Source organism: Caloenas nicobarica, chromosome 19 (genome assembly GCF_036013445.1).
Source record: "Caloenas nicobarica isolate bCalNic1 chromosome 19, bCalNic1.hap1, whole genome shotgun sequence".
Taxonomy (NCBI): Eukaryota; Metazoa; Chordata; class Aves; order Columbiformes; family Columbidae; genus Caloenas; species Caloenas nicobarica.
In genome coordinates, this window is record NC_088263.1 from 6,889,560 (window position 1) to 6,906,097 (window position 16,538).

Consider the following 16,538-nt stretch of genomic DNA (forward strand, 5'->3'; position numbering starts at 1 on the left):
TTTTTCCCATTTTTCTCCCTATATTGAGTATGAGATAATGGATCAAATAGTGTCAGCAAATGAATAATTAGCTGTAAGGTAGCTATATTCATCCTGTGGCAAAAACTTGGGCTGCAAAATAGCACTAAACTACAAAGCAGCGAAATTAAGTGGAAGTTGTTGCTTCTGATATGCTTGCTGAATGGACTTAATAATAAAAAAAGGAGAAAACTGAGACTTTCAGGTCTGTTGAGTCTGAGGAAGACTTTCCCAGTGTGTTCAAAGTTATCAGTGCTTGTTCACTACTCCAGGAACTGTTGTAAACAGGGCAGCGGCATTTCTGTCTGTTGTAGACAGGACAGCTTCTCTGCCTTTCCAGATTAAATCCCTTACTCAGCTGCAAAACCAGAAGTATATAATTAGTGTTTGAGGCTCTTAGAGCTCAGGTATGGAGTACAAAACATAGTCAATGACCAGCTGGAATTATTTGCTTTATTTAGAGTGATGTGTTTAAACTGTTTGCTCTATGTGCTTACGTACAGTCCTGTTTCTGTATTTAATAAATAGATTTTGCTCTTTTTATATCTACTGTTACAGTAGATTTGGCACAGTATGCAACAAAAAGGAGTACTTTCTGAATGTCAGCAGAAATACATTCCAGTCAGGTTTATTTCTCTAAATCCTGTGAAGATGCTGCAGAACATGTGACTTTCTTGACACAGAGCTGCAGAAGAATTATTGATGGGCTCTTTCTGCAACTGTGGGACAGCTTTTGCTGAAGTGGAAGCCCCTGTCTAGTGTCTCCTTGGAAAGCTGCTGAAACCACAAAGCATGTTTTGTTCTGTAGGTACTGGCGAATGTGGCATACATTATTATAGAGTCAACAGAAGAGGGGACAACTGAATATGGATTGTGGAAAGAAATCCTTTTCCTGGTAGACTTGCTGTGTTGTGGAGCCATTCTGTTTCCAGTGGTATGGTGAGTTGCTGTGTGTGTTGGGTGGTTTCTGAGCCCTGGTGGCTCGAGCTGTTTCTGAACTGAAGGGTTTTGAGTGTTGGCTAGAGCTAAAGGTACTGCCAAAGCAAGGAAATGTCACTCCTTTGGGGGTCAAGTCTTTTGTTACCTTTCTTAAACAATATCAGTCCTAACACTTCAGTCTTGTGTTGTGGAAGATACTTGTTTTGGGGCTATTAAGGTGGGGATAAGGTCAAGTGGGTGTTGATTTACATGTGGCCAGCACAGTGCAGGCTATAGGTGATTTTGAAACTTGACATTTAGTAGAAGTGCTGACTCTTACATTGAGAAATGGGGTTTTGCTTTACTGGCTGAGGTTGGAAACAAGGCTGCTAAATTCTAAACCAATAGCGCTGTCTAAGATCAGTGCTGCCTTGAAGCAGAGTAGCTGCTTTGTTATTTGACTGTTTAGAAGAAAGAATCCCACAGGGAGCATTTCCCTGCCCCTCCTTCCACTCTGCTTGGCAAGGAATAATGTTGGTTATATAAAACTCAACCAAAACACAGATAATTCAGATAAACACTCTTGTTGCTTTGTGCCAGTTAGTCAGAACATTTGCCTTCTAAATTAATTTTGGTCTTAATTGGATAAACAGCTGGATTTAAAGTGCAATATGAAGGAGCTTCTGGCTCCTTGGTTAGTAAACACAGGATATTCTTATTTTTCTTCAGCATCCCCAGTATTTTCTTCTGAAACAAAGTGAATATAATTGTCTGTCTACTAAACATGTCGCTGCTCTAGAATGCGTAACTCTCATGTTTCAGAGAATTGTTTCATAATGCATATATATGTGTGTGTGTGTGTTGCTCAGTAGATGGGAGTGAGCTTCAGCGTGGCTGGTGAGTTTGCGCTCCAGCCGTCCTTACCTCCCCATTTGTCCTCTGCGTCTTAGTGGCCTTCTGCCAAGGCTGGGAAATGCCTTCCGAGAAATATGCATTACCCACTTGTCCCTTCCCCTACCCCTGTCAAAACACTGCAGCTTCTCAGAGGCTTAGGGGCGTTTGCGTACGGCAAATAAAACTGCAGGAATATTAACTTTAAAGAGACTGGTTTCCTGTGATAAAGGTGACTTTTACAGTTACAGCTCTTACTACTTAGTTCTGGAATCTCCTGCATTGTCATGTACGGTGGGCACAAATGGGCAGTGAACTGGGTGTAAAATCCTGCCCCTTTTTCATCTGGATCATGTCACTGCAGCTGGTGGGATGACTCACAGGAGTGAGGTGACTAAGGCTTGGCCCTTGAATTTACATTCCTGCAGGGTATTTTCTCTTACATAAGTTGCCTATGTAGTCATGTAAGCTGTAATCAACTATTTAAATGAAAAGAGCTTAAAAGAGCAATAAGATGCCAAATGCTTGGCAGTACTCTGAATAGTAGCTCAGCTTAATTGTACAAGTGGAAAACATTATTCTGGAAAATGCTCCAGTTTTGCACTCTGCTCCCTCCCTCCCACAAAGCTTTCTGTAGGCTGAAGTAGGCTTTAGCAATCAGCTTTCTTAATCACAAGGAGATACAGATACTTGAAGTAACTGCCTGAGCCAGAGAGATGGGGGTGAAATATATGCAGTGCCGAGTATGCTAAGCACATTGAATTACAAGCGTAGCATAGCCATAAAGAGCTAAAAAAACTTATTAAGAGTTCTAGAGGGCTGCAGTGAAAAGAGTGCAAAAATTATAGCTAATCTACTCTTCTTATTTTTATTTTTCAGGTCGATAAGGCATTTACAGGAGGCTTCAGCAACAGATGGGAAAGGCAAGTAATCTGTAATTTTTTTCTGTTTTATGCTGCATGTCCTAAGATAATGCCAGAATTTCAAACACATGGTGCTGAATTAAAATATGTAAACCAAAACTGTAAATCTTCACTATGGTATTGTCACACTGCTGCTCTCCCTCAGTGGGTTAGTGGGAATAACTTTTGGAAAATTACCTTTTTTTCATGTATCGCTTTGACTCTCAGGACTCCTACGTGGGACTTATTCTCTGGTACTTGTCTGGCTTGAGCACAGAGCTGTGCGTCACATGGAGAAAATCTTCTTGACAGATTTGCCTTATTTTCTCAGACTCGAGTGTTCAGAAGCAGAACTAGAAATGAATTCCAGAATTGCTGGGTATTAGTCAAAATAGACCCCCTTATTTCAATTTCTGCAGAAATCTGTTCCTGCCAGAATAGAGGGCAGCAAACCTCATTATGAAACAAAACATAAATTGGCATTTGGTGTAACACAGGTCTTGACTTGTCTGTGTTTGTACAGCGGCTTAAAGGTCTGCTTGTGTAAAGCCGTGTTATGTTTAACATAGCAGTGAAAATGAGATGATGGATGGAAATCCAGCCCAAATATGGCTTCTGTAGCGTGTGTTTTTCCTGCCTTATCCGCTCGCTTCTTCTGAATTAGTTCCTCAGTTGGCTGCAGATTCAAGCCAAGGAGCACAGCACTGGCTTCCTTGGAAGCCGGCAGCCATTTCAATGTTCTGTCATTTGATGGCTGACGCTTGAAAGCTTTATTTGTAGAAAGTCCTTTGTTGGCAACATCCTTTCGTCCCAGTCTTATCCCTTAACTCTTGTCTCTTCCTTCTGGAGGCAGTCTTCTAGGTCTGGATGCTTCTTCCAGCTTTTTCCTGGCTTCCCCGAGACACATTTCAGATTGCCCGTAGTCTGGTAGGTGAAGTGTGAGGCTGGGCACTGAACTCAGCTCTGCACAGACTGCAGATTAGGTCTTTTCTTGCCATCCGTTAAACTGAAACAATAATTAAGGTAAGCCCAGCTTTTGTCTTGAGATTCAAAGTTGTTCAAAAAACCAACCAACCGCCATACATACACACACAATCTCCACTCCAAACCTAAAGGGGGAAAATATTAATGTCTAATAGAAACCAATGTAAAAGAGGTTAGTTTTGATAATGGGACATGAATGTTACTGGTAGATTTCTCATCTGTTTGCTCATGTGTGTTCAGTGATGTTTGCTAACAAATTTGTTTTAAGTTGTCCACTGAGCATATGTTCTGAAGTGTTTATGCTATTACAAAGTCTGCTGAAATCAGGCATTCCTTGAACCGGTCTCCTTCTTTTGAACATATGTAAGACCCAATTCTTAGCTGAAGCCACCATGTGTGGCTGCATGTACAGGTCAGTTTTCCTGTGACAAGGAGAGAACTGCGGCTGGCCACGGAGCCTGTGAATATTCCGAATCTCAGTACTTGGCAGCTCCTGCTTGTAACTGAGACACACACCCTCTGGATCTGTGTGATCTCAGGTGATCATCCCGTGTCTACTTTGCACTTGATGGTTCTTATCACAAGATGGTGCTATGGAGTTTGCTTAACTTCAGAACATACTGGGTGAAGGAGGATAGAAGTAAGGTGACCAACCAACATCAAGATGTTCAGCAGAGTCTTCGACTCTACACCTGTCCAGTGTTTGTGATGGGTGGAATCCAGATCAAAGGAAAACCAAGCAGTTCTGAAGGATGCGTTGTGGTGTATAATGGAGGTAAAAGAAAATGGTGGTCCGAGAAGAGTTGTCTTGATAGCTAGTCAGTGATATGCACAATGGCCCCTGAGGACTGTGCTTAGTCTTCTGTTTTGTTTTATTCTGCACGGGTAATGGTGCTCATTGTCATTAATGTTGCTCATGGGTCACCTGCTGCTCTTACCATACTTCATACAGATCCTGCAAGTTTTATAATTGTGTGTTGAGAGGGACTTGGCAGCTGTGTTATGCTGCACTGATAAAGAAGCTAAGGAAAAAATTCAGGCAAAACGTAGGCACCAAATTGTGGCCAGCACAGGCACAGTGCTGGGACTCGCTTGCGAAATACAACATGGGCAAAGTGTTTAGATAGAGGCTGTTGGTAGGAGCCCATGGGGAGCACGTGAATGGCAACGTGATGCCAGAAGCAGAACATTACCTGGTGATGTCATGCTGCTAATGTGCCTGGTCAAGAAAAGCAAAAGTGATTTGGTTGTACTGTAACAAGGTAAAATCATTAAATCATTTGTTAGGCTTATCTATTAATAGTCTTGACTAGAATCACATGTTCTTAACTCTGTAGGCTTCCCTTGGAGACCCAGTCCTGCAGAGGTGCTGCTCAGTTTCTTAGCCTCTCATGAGAAAAATAGGACCAGTGTGAACTCTAAAATCACCGGCATGATTGTGCGTTGTGGTTTTTTTTCTTGTGATTTGCTGTGGGTTTTTTCCACAGTTGAAAATAGTTTTCTCTTGAAGCGGTAAAAACTGCTGGATCCTCTCATGCAGTTTAACTGCTGCACTGTCTGTCCTGTGGTTAGTGACTGAATCTTGCACAGACGGTTCTAGCTGGACTGCCTGTTGCTTGCTAGGATTTACTGTCTAGTATTATTGTGAAGGCTGCTTTCCCTGTTCTCTCACACAGATTTCGTTAACTTATAAGGTGTCTTGGGGAATTTTATACTATAAATTCAATAACTGTTTTTCGTGTCGCTGAGTGGTCTGGTGACCTCCTTGCTGGTGAGAAAGGCCTAAGGAAAACTATTTTTTGCTTCATTGTGTCTCCTAAAACAACTCTAGGACTTCACAGCTCAGTATCCTGGTGGTTTTTCCTGACTGTCTGTCTTGTCCTCTTCCAGCTACTTCACAACCTGTTTATTAGACAGCAATCCCTTGGGTCAAGTGCAGCCATGACTGCGGTGTGACTAGACTAGAAATGAAGCAGAAGGCTGGTCGGACGACTCGGCTTTTAGTGTGTTACAGCTGCGATTGGCATAGGCCTTTGTGTTAGAAATGTACATTTATGAAAAAGGCTTGTTGTAGGTAGCAATGGAGTCACTAGCTAATAGTCATTTAAATATCATTCTTTTTTAAGATGACTTTCTAAAGTGGGAAAGCTAGAGGAATGGGTCTAAAGCCATAATTATCCAGGGAGCCCTTAGATGCACAGATGCTGTGGATTGCTAGTGAACAGTAGGCATGGCACAGGGATACGGCTGAGTTTGAGCTGCCTGGTTGTTTGCTGCTTTTTTTTTTCCCTCAAAGGTGGTCTTTAAAGCAAAATATCTGACCTATATGAGCTTATGTCGCACAGCAGTGGGTGTAAACATCCCATTTTTAGAAGCTTTCTTTCTTCCCCTTTTAAAATTGCCACCTTCAGACTTAAGCAAGTGCCTTGCTGCAGCTCTCTGGTCTGTTGCTGTTCTTTCAGATGGCAGCGTGTTTTCTGTCCATTTCCAGATCTCTATTACCAATGTCTTGCAGATTTAAGGAAATCAGCCTTGCAAGCTGAGCTAGAATTTGTTGGGCTGGAAAGCTGTACACCTACAACTACCTTGTTTACAGGCATCATGAGAAGTGTTTATAAGATGCCTAGAAGAGGTTCTTAAGAACATGGTTAGGTGACAGTGTTAGGTTAATAGTTGGACTCTATGGTCTTGAGGGTCAATTCCAACCAAAATGATCCTATGAGAAAAGGAAGAGAAGGAGAATGTTGTACTGGACTTGCTTATTTTTGTTTGAAACTCCAAAGTTCTTGGTCACTGGACCTCTGAAGTCTCATAACCCACTCTAGTGTATTGTGTCATCTGTTGTTTGAGGGAGGAACAGAGGGCTGGAAACACCGCTGCAGTTTTTGTTCTGCTTGTACCTCTGTGTGATGAGACGTGAAACTCAGCGCAGTCTGATCACGAACGCTTGGCTGTTTCCCTGAAGCACTGCAGCGTGTCATAGTTTGCAGCAGAATTAGGGGAAATACATTGCAGTGTGTAGCTCCCAGGCAACATTCCCTGTGTGCTATGCAGTGGGCAAAGGATGCTTAGTGCTTTTGTGCTTGCCCCCATGTCAGGGGAAAAAAAACAAACACCATTAGCTGTGTTCACTGTCTTCCTGCTTCTGTGCCATGAAAATGCTGTGAACAAAGAGCCTGGTCCTGTCATGCTGGAGCATTCGTGCAGACCCATGCTGAAACAGCCCCACAGTGACCCAGCGAGGAGGAGGGGGTGGCACAGGGGTAAGTGTGCTCTGGGCAGTACATGGACATCTTAAACCTGGAGATAAAGCTTAGGGATTTGTGTTGAGACCTCCATGGATAGCACTAGAGAGCTGGGAAATGCAAGTTGAGAAATGAAATGGGTTTATGTTCCAGTGCATCACTTCCAGGCACCCTAGATAGCTATCCAGGGGTGGTGTAGCAATTACATGTTGGAGATACGTTACTTATCATGTACTTTGGATGTTTTCTGGCCCTGGTGGGGAACTTTTGTGCCAAATGTCTAATGTGTTTCCAAATATTCAAGATTAACTGGTCTGTGCCGCCTTCTCATGCGTGACACTGAGAGTTGCTGTATCTGTTTGCTTGACCTCTTCTTTCTGGTATAAGAATGCTTTTAAGCAGAGTGCTGTACAGATTATAGGGTGAATACTCCTCAGAGTTACTCCTGGACTTGCTTTTTGAGGTCTAGACCTACACATGTGCCTCCATTCCTGGGAGCAGGAGCGGGAATAGAAAAATTTCATTTACTGTTTTGGAATGACACAGATTGCATCTCAAATGCACCAGAGATAGTACAGCATGCAAAGCATTGGAGAAATATTCTTAGATGTACTTTAGCACGTTTGCTCAAGATGCATTATGGTTTGCCCTTGCATACTGTATTAGCTGGACTTGAGCTCCCTATGCCCTCAGCTGCAGTCCTCTGATTATTATTACATACGTATTCTGAAAAGGTCAGATTTATTCAGCAAAAAGCTATTGTCTGGTGTGCAAGGCTCTAGTGGATGGTCTGACTTTCTTTTTTTTCCATTTTATAGGCTGTCTCAGCACTTGAAATTAGCACAGGGGGCAATCTGTAAAAGAGATTGACTATCAAAATTCTGCAGCATGCTCTGTTTTGATTGATGCAGATCAGGCTATTGCAGGCACAAGCTGTTCAAGTAAATGGTGATAGAGAGGAAACCAAGGGAAGCAAGTTATAAATGTTATAAACCTTTATTGGAGAATGGCTTTTATCTTTTTAATTACTCTATAAAAGAGGTGGAACACAAGTATGAATTCATTTGTAAAACCTTTGGTAGAAAGTATCTTTTTTTTTACCTTCTCTGCAGTTCTTTTCCTTGGAGAATGTTTATCATACTTGAAACATAAATTTACCCAACCTTTCCTGCATGCTGTGATTGCCGCTGTGTTATCACAGCTTTACAGGTTGAGGCTGTGAGTGATTCAAGTTGTGACAGCTGCTGGCCTGGCCTTTCTCCTTGCAAGTGTTGCTGTCGGTGTCTGGACTGCCAGGCTGAGCTGAATCAAAGTCTTTAAGTGTCCAGCATAGCAAGGCTCAAGCGTTACTGCTTGAAGCACATTCAGCCTGTGAAAAAGCAATTCACAGGCTGCTGATGCCAAGCGATGATGATTTTAGACTTTCTCCAGAACAGTGTGTGCTGTAACTTTGAGCTGTTTAAAAAAGACTGGCAAAATTTTGTAGATGTGTGTTAATACGGACTTCAGTATCTGGTAGTGGAGGGCAGTATTCCTGAAGCTGAGGCAGCTAGAGGAGAGCACCTAGCTGTGATAAATAAGCAAGCCAGCTTCCAGAGGTGGCTCCTCAGTGTTTCTACTTGGTGGTGGTTGTCTTTTGTTTCTTTCCCATGCTCAGCCATTCTAGATATCTGGATATACCAACCTATGGCTCTTTGGTATTGACTATCACGATGAGTAGGTGAGATCTTGAGCTGGGCTCTGTCACTTGAGAGAGGTGGCTTTGTGACACTTCAGTTGGCGGCCGAATTTTTGGCTTCACTCTCCTCCTATGCGCTGCATGGATCCAACAGCAATGACTCCCCAGCTCACTCAGTTGTTGACTGCAAAGCGTTGATGAACTGGCAGTTTGAATCACAGCTGTTGAGTTGGTGTTCCCTTCACTACAAAGCCTGGCAATTCTCGTGGCCTGTCATTGTGCCAGTTGGTGGCAGCTCTTGAAGATGAACGCGTTGAATTCAAAATAGAGCCTTCTGTGCACAAACCGGTATGTGGTTAATCACAAGATCCTCATGGTCACACTTAATGTAGCTCTTCTTAAATAGGACAATATTACTTCTTTGCTTCATGATTTAATGAGTCTGTCCTGCATATTTACATGGTTTAAACTTTCTCCAACTGTCTTATGAAAAGCTTTTAACATTAGGTTATCTGGTAAAGCACTAGACCCATTAAAAACTTTTTGCTATTTAAATGTGGGAAACTAGCTTTCACGAGGGACAGAAATGAGGCAGAAGTAGCTAAACCAATGTCTCGGGGCTCATTTAGGTATCAAGGATTTAGAGTCTTGTTCTAGCAGTTCCAAGTCTTGCCGTCTGTTGCCTGGTGAAGTGCTCTGTGCCTCACTGCTGGTACTCTGCAGATGCGAGTCTAGAGCTTGGGCACTGCTTTCCAGAGTCCAGAACTCTTATATTGCACAATAGATGCTATTCCATATTCAGTGTTTCATTAAGAGAGCATCCTCCCAAAACTGAGAGGTGGTGTTCCTCCGACATGCTGTGCTGCCAGGTTACAAGCTTTAGCTGCCTGGAAACAAACTTGATGTTCCTTCACGAATAAGATTTGCTTTTTTCCTCCTGAGCTCTGGCTCTGCTTTCTCTTACTGACATGCCCTGTGCTGTGTCAGGAGTTAAACACACCATTTGGAAATGTGTAGAAGCTACCAGCCAGCACTAAATCAAAACTCCTTTCATCTTAATTTTATCGAAGTGTCGATTTACACCTTGTGTTGTAAGTCGGGTGCTGTTACAGTATGTCTGCTGGAGGAGGGTTTGTATCTGCCTCGGGGTGTCTGTAGCTTTCAACTGTTCTTGAGTGTAAAGGTGGTGTCACTGAGTTACCTTTTTAAGAGAGCACTCACCCCAGCCTAAGAGTTGCCCGGTATGTAGATGAGTCAGACTGGCATTCCTCAGAGCACGCAACGGGCTGAAGGACAAACCTTCTAGTCTGGGAATACCCAAGTCCTAGTTTTGACTATTTGCCTACCTTATAGACAAGCATCAAAAGAAACTGTCTCATTTTAACTAATAATCTGATGGACTTCTGTCTTCTCTTGATAGCTGCCATTAACCTAGCAAAGCTGAAGCTTTTCAGACATTACTATGTGATGGTAAGTAAAAAAAACCTGTACAAATGCATACAGAGCATTTAAAAGCTCTTCAAGCCCTTTGGATTACTTGTTGGAAGCTACTAGGGCTGGTGGATGTGGTGAAGATCTTCCTAGCTCTGTGGCGGTGCTGTGCTTTGGCATCTTGGTCAACTGGGTTACAATCCTCAAAGCAGCTTCCCTCCTTTTCCTAGTGGTTGCATCCTTCTGTCTATCTTTAAATGGGTTCCAGCTATTTGTAACACTTACTAATTTCCTCTGGAGACAGCTTGAGCTGCCAGTTGAACTGATGGGCTTAAATAACATACTGTAATCTTGCTAAAAATTAAACTTGGGACCAAATGGTGCCTTGAGAAGCATGTGCACAGTTTCTGATTAACTTAGTGGGAGCCATGAGCACACCTCCCAAGAGAGAGGCTTCTTAATGATTTTCAAAAGCCTTATTTCAGACTCTTAAGAGTAATAAGTTACAATCCTGGTTTTTCAAGTTCTACAAAATCCTAATACTTAAAGCATTTTCCTGCTGCAACTTAAATATGTTAGTAATAGCTTGAGTCATTTGGATGTTCAACAAGCAGTAGAGCCCTCAGCCTATATCTTCTGTGTTTATCAAGGAGCATAAGACAACTAATCTGACATAATGAGTTGTCTGGGAATTGCTTGAGCTATTTCTCTGGAAGAAAAAAGAGATTCTATAAGGATGATGCGATTGTTCTCACTTCTACTTTCTTCTTTTCCTTCCCAGATTGTGTGTTACATTTACTTCACACGGATCATTGCAATTCTCATAAAGATTGCTGTTCCATTCCAGTGGAAGTGGTTGTACCAGGTATTTGCCAGCAAAGGAAAATACATCCATTCCTTGTTGTGTTTTTATTTTTTTTAATATTCTTTAAATATGACTGCACCCAAAAAAAAAACCCCATAAATTGTTCCTTATGTTGTAGTAGATAACCTCAAAGCACAGTGCCACACCCTGTCTCCTCTTTATTTTTATCACTGATGTGTCTAAGGTGGCAGGAATATATTTTTAGTTTTATGTTTGTCCAGCAAGGCTGCTGGATTATACATGAGATGTCTGAAAGTAATTGCATTATTGATTTTAGTCTTTCAGTTTAAAAATGTCTGAAGGAAATTAATCAAGAATATACAAAGGAGGAAAAAAATAAACCATCAGATTTGCCCTGTGTAATTGAAGCCCTGGGGAGCCAGTGAAATAGGCTTTTGCTTTTCCATCTAGAGGCTTTATTTGCCTAGTGACTTTTAAATACTTGGTTTCTTAACATATAATCCAAGTAACTGTGTAGGGAGTCTTTGGAATACATTAACTGTTGAAAATACCAAACAACGAAGGGATGATATTTTTTTCCCTCATTTAAAAGCCATGTCTTGTAGTTATTTAAAAGCACTAGAGTGATGGCTGGAACTGTAACTGTGTTTAAAGTGACAGGGAAAGCTGAAAGAACAAAGGGCTTGACGGCCTTTAGCCTGGAATTGATGATGGCAGGACAGGAACTGCTTTGTTATTTCTGCTACGGCACAGGCTTCTTGGCCATTAAATCCTGAACCTTATGAATAAGGAGAAATGTTTCACGGCCGTGAAGGATCCCAGGACTGAACTTCAACCTTGTGTTTGCACTTGCAGCTGCTGGATGAGATGGCCACACTCGTGTTCTTTGTCCTCACTGGATACAAGTTCCGTCCAGCGTCAGACAACCCTTATCTACAGCTTTCTCAAGACGATGAGGATGACTTGGAGATGGAAGCTGTGTAAGAACCTCTCTCTTTTTTTTTTTTTTTACCTCTTCACTGATTTGAGAAAACTAATGTTTAAAACCAGCTTACTTTAATCTCTCTAAATCCTCTTTGAAAAAGATTAAGATCTGCCCACATGTTTACAGATGAGGTGTCTGTTTAGTGTGTGTTAAACTACTAGAGATGTGTGATATGCACAGGAGCCCCTGAGTTGGGTATTGCACTAGTGTGGAACAAGCTGGTAAAGCTTTTCATAGGGTAGAAAGATGCCTTTGAAAATATCAGTTAAAAAAGCTTCTGTGTTTAATCTGTGTTGCTGAACACAAACGAGCCTTACAGACTGTCATTAATGCTTCATATTTAAGAAACAAAACAAAAAAGCAACAATGAAAGAAACAACAAAAATGAACTACCAATCTACAGAATGTAAATGAAGATGATGTAAGGTCACTTCTACCCTGAAGTTCAGTCCGTAGCTTTGCAGAAATCTGTCTTAAGTAACACTGAGCTGAGGAGGTGGATTTTTACCAATTCTCTTCTCTTCTGTTCCTTGCTGCTAAAGCATGAGGCCCCACAAATGCAGTAGGACCCTGTCATTTTCTTTGCAGTGGTTTTATGAGGACTTAGAAAATGCGTGGCATTTCTGAATCTACAGTAGAAACTGCCCTAAGAAATCCAGCATGCTGGAAGTGTTGAATACAGCTGTAATTGCTGCAGACTGTTGCCTTGGTAGGAGCCGAGCTAACCTAATCTCTTCTGTAGTTACACATTTCATGCATAACTGCAGTTCATGTACAGGCTTAGAAGCCTGTTCCTAAGAGTTTATTTCCAGTTTGGCAAATCTCCTTTACCTGATCTTGGGTGAAACAAATCAACACCCCAATTTTTATTGCAGGGGTAAAAAAAAATGTATTTGCCCTCAGAGCTCAGAAAGAAATGGATCTTATTAGGGAGTTGCTACAAGGAGGTTTGAGGTAGAATCCAGCCTGAAATATCATGCAAGGAGTTTTAATTTCTCAGAAATGCCTCTAGTCAGATCTTTTTTCCAAGTGCTTAGTTATTTTTGCTCTGGGCCCATAAAATCTGTCATTGTTACAAGCGGAATCCAACTAGTGGGCAGTGACCTTAAAATCACAATCACTTAAAGGTGTTTAAATGTTTTATGTAAGAAACTGTTTCAGTTTGGAAGGCACAATCAGAACTTGAAGATGTGGCAGGATTTGTGGTTGTACAGAGATGAGCTTTTTCCTTTTGCCTGTTAGAGTGAGTTTCAGCTTTGTATTACATGCATGATGAATTTTTACGTGGCTTTTTTTAGGACTAATAATATGGCACCTTTCATATTTTGTGATTTTAGTAAATTGGAGAAGCTGCTAAATTTAGGAGAATCTACCAGAATTAAACTGGAGAAAGTTTCATGAACTAATTAAGTGATTTATATCTTGCCGTAGTGAAATAGTCATTGCTAGAGACTCGAGGATAGGAATTCCTTCTGAGGCATTTTACTCTTTGCCTTGGGAGTTTCCATTGTTGTGCCTTGTGGGTTCTTCCTGAGCCTTGCTTGAATTTTTCTCATCTGATTCACCAGTTTTATTCCCTGTGGGCACTTGGCAGCATGTAATCTGTGTCTTGTTCTCCCTTCCTTGCTGCAGCAGGGAGGTTAAGTCTGCCCGTATTTGAAAAGCGTGGTGTATACGCAGTCTGTGACAGGTGAAGCACTGCAATGAAAGCGTATTAAATTTCTTGTTGATTTGATCTTGCTGGGCCTATTTTTGCTTTTATAAATATTAAATGTTGTTTCTGGGGAGGGGAAGATATCAAGGCTTATTTGAGCAAGTGACTAAGTGCCTGACAGCATCCTGACTAACTACTGTATGAGTGTGTTTTGTCTTTCATGTGATAAATACCCACTTGCCTTCAGAGGCTATGGCAGAAGTTAAAAGCATGCAAACTTCAAACTCCATGGTGTTCTGCCATGTCTTATTGCCGGGTTTTATGGTTGTTTTCCTCTCCCAGTGAGTTTTTGTTGAAATCAGGCTCTTTAAACATTTGCTGTAGAAGTGTTTTGGTTTCTTTAGACTCAACATTTCTATGAGCCAAGGGAGGGGAGAGTCATGAGGTCACCAAGCATGTTTTCTAGGCTTCCTTGTCTTCCACCAAAAAAACAGGACATCTGAAGTGCAGCTCTCTAGCTTATGCCTGCTTTCATGCAGGGCAAACTATACAAAGCTCAGTCTGGCAGTAAATGTAAATATTGTTAAGGATGGCATGGAAATTTATAAAGTTTCAAGAAAAATCCAAAGACTAGGTGTCTGTGACTGAAACAACATATGGTACAAATCCTTCCTCTGTCAGTTCTTGTAACTCTCAAATAAAATATAAATCAAGAACACCAAAGGTAACTTATTACAAGTCTTTTCAACTGCTGTGCCTCTGTCTTGGGAGAAAGCATCTGCAAATGTTACAGGACTTTCTCTTCAGTTAAACCAGACTTAATAGGAGTTCTCATAGTGGAGTGGGGAGTGTGACTAAACTTGACCTAAGGACCAGTCTGTTCTTCTTCAAGTAGGGTTGGTATCCATTCATCATCATCAAAGTGGCTTTCCACGGATTCTGTGCTGGGCAGCTTCTTGAGCCCGTTCTGTCAGTCCGCGGGCGGTTGCTGACGGTTGGTCCGAGTGCGCTGTTTGAAAAGGTGCAGCCACGCTCGGCACAAAGAGTTGTCAGGCTTCCAGTCCTAATGCCATTTCTGGGGCATGAACACACAAATATAAACAGTACAGTAGATGAGGTGAGGGAGAAAGGAGGCAGTTTGGGGTTTTCTTTTTTTTTTTCCTTACTGTTGCAGTAAGTTATTTCATTAGCTCAGTAAGCTTGCTTTAAATCTTAGGTACCAAAGTGTTCTTCTACAGATCTTGTTAGAGAATGATGCTCATACATGCATGTGAGGTTAAGAGATTTCCACTGGAGGAAGAATTGCAGGAAAAGCTGTTAACTTTTTTTTTCCTGAGTTCAGTAAATCTATCTTACTGAGTGCATAGAGACTTAACTTTGTTTTTCCTTAACACCCCAAACAGCCGCAACATAGTGAACTGTTGTGGTAACACTGACCTACCTTTTGCTTATGCCTTGGGATCTGGAGTTTCTCACTGTATCATGAGGCACCGTCTTCTGTGCTGAGACTTGACGTGCTGCTCGGTTGCTTTTCTCTGCTTTCTCTCACGTTGTGTTTCATGGCAGACTGTTTCATGATGCTTTCTGTTAGAAGTGGTTTTTCTTTACCCAGTGCGTCTTTCCCATGCAGAGATCAGTGTTTTTGCTCAAAGGCTGATCAGTTTTCATTCCAGTTTGCAACAGCTTGTAGAGGCTGGCTGCTGCTGGTATCGCACTGTTTCTTGTTGGGCTATAAAAACAAAAAAAAAAAAAAAAAAGGAGAAAAGACAGCTGAGATCCACCACTGTGGAGGGCTGAAAATGCTTCTGAATGTTTAACTGTCTCTTGATTCCTTGGGTACAATGTGGGGAAGGAAAAAAGAAAACTGAAATTTCTGCAGCACCTTGCAGTGGAGTGTTCAGGGAACTCCTTTTGTGCCCCTTGGCAGCCACAAAAGTTCTGCCTGGAGAGAGATGGTTTGGTGAGAAGGATTTGTTGTGTTTTTAGCTACTACTAGTTTGTGGGCTAGAAATGGAGTTCGGCAAACTACAGGTGAGAAACATTTACATGCAGTATTGCAGGTCAGAACTGAGATCCTGCAGCTGCTCAGAGGACTAGGGCGAGAACTGCAGTGTGCTTGCTCTTAGTGCTGACACCTTTATTTTACTGGGCACTAAAATGTGTTGGCTAAACTGAATTTGACAGAGGAGTAGCCCATTGTGTATGAGTAATCTGAGAAAACGAGGACTCAAGCTACACCGTATGCTTGTTGTGGGACAAGAACAGTGCTCATCAGATGGTCTTTAATGTTTGCTGTTGAGGAATCCACCCCATAATTTCTCCTAGTTCTTTGATGTCATTGTGGGGGGTGGACAGTAAATGGCCTCTGATAACAAATGACTCGACCTGGCTGCAAGTTCAGTATGTGGCTGCTTGTCCTTATCCCTCCGTGAAAGCGGATCATTCCCTCTTTGCCCTAACCTCTGGTCACTTTTGTCATCATCTTGGTTTGTAATGGGTTTGTAATTATATTAAAAGTGCAGTGCTAAAATCTCGGCTTTGCACCAGGTGGGATCTCACTTGCTGTGAGTCAAGTGTTACGGCAACTTTGGGGTCATGCATGTGCAAAACACCTATTCACAGATCCCAGTATGTCTGCTGTTGCATTGCTATGTTAGAGTCTCATTTTCGGTTCATAGTCCATTGTAATCTTCAGCTCCTCCCTGAGGAATTGATACTTAGCCCTTTATTCTGTAATTATGAAGTTTATTATTTCTGAAGAGTAAACTTTGTAGTTGTCTTGCTGCATTGTCCCATATTTTTCAGACCATTACTCCAATTTGCCAGAATATTTCTGCTTTCTAGTCCTGTTCTCAAATATGTAGCTCTTAGTGTCTTCTGCAGATTTAATAAGCAAGTTCTCTCTTCCATTACCCAAGCAATTACTGAAAATATTGAGCAGAAGTGAGCCCAGGACAGACCTCTCTGGAACCACACTCAATGTTCTCTTATTTTTGACAGGAAACC

General features: G+C 41.8%; 1 protein-coding gene across 1 annotated transcript in view; it reads left to right on the forward strand.

Moving 5' to 3' along the window:
* Positions 1–16,538, forward strand: part of GPR107 (G protein-coupled receptor 107) — a 39,375-nt gene that overhangs the window by 13,577 nt on the left and 9,260 nt on the right. The window contains exons 13-17 of the mRNA XM_065648418.1: positions 827–957; positions 2,707–2,750; positions 10,057–10,106; positions 10,849–10,932; positions 11,749–11,873. Of these exons, the coding sequence (XP_065504490.1) occupies positions 827–957; positions 2,707–2,750; positions 10,057–10,106; positions 10,849–10,932; positions 11,749–11,873 (434 nt within the window). The remainder of the gene's footprint in view (positions 1–826; positions 958–2,706; positions 2,751–10,056; positions 10,107–10,848; positions 10,933–11,748; positions 11,874–16,538) is intronic.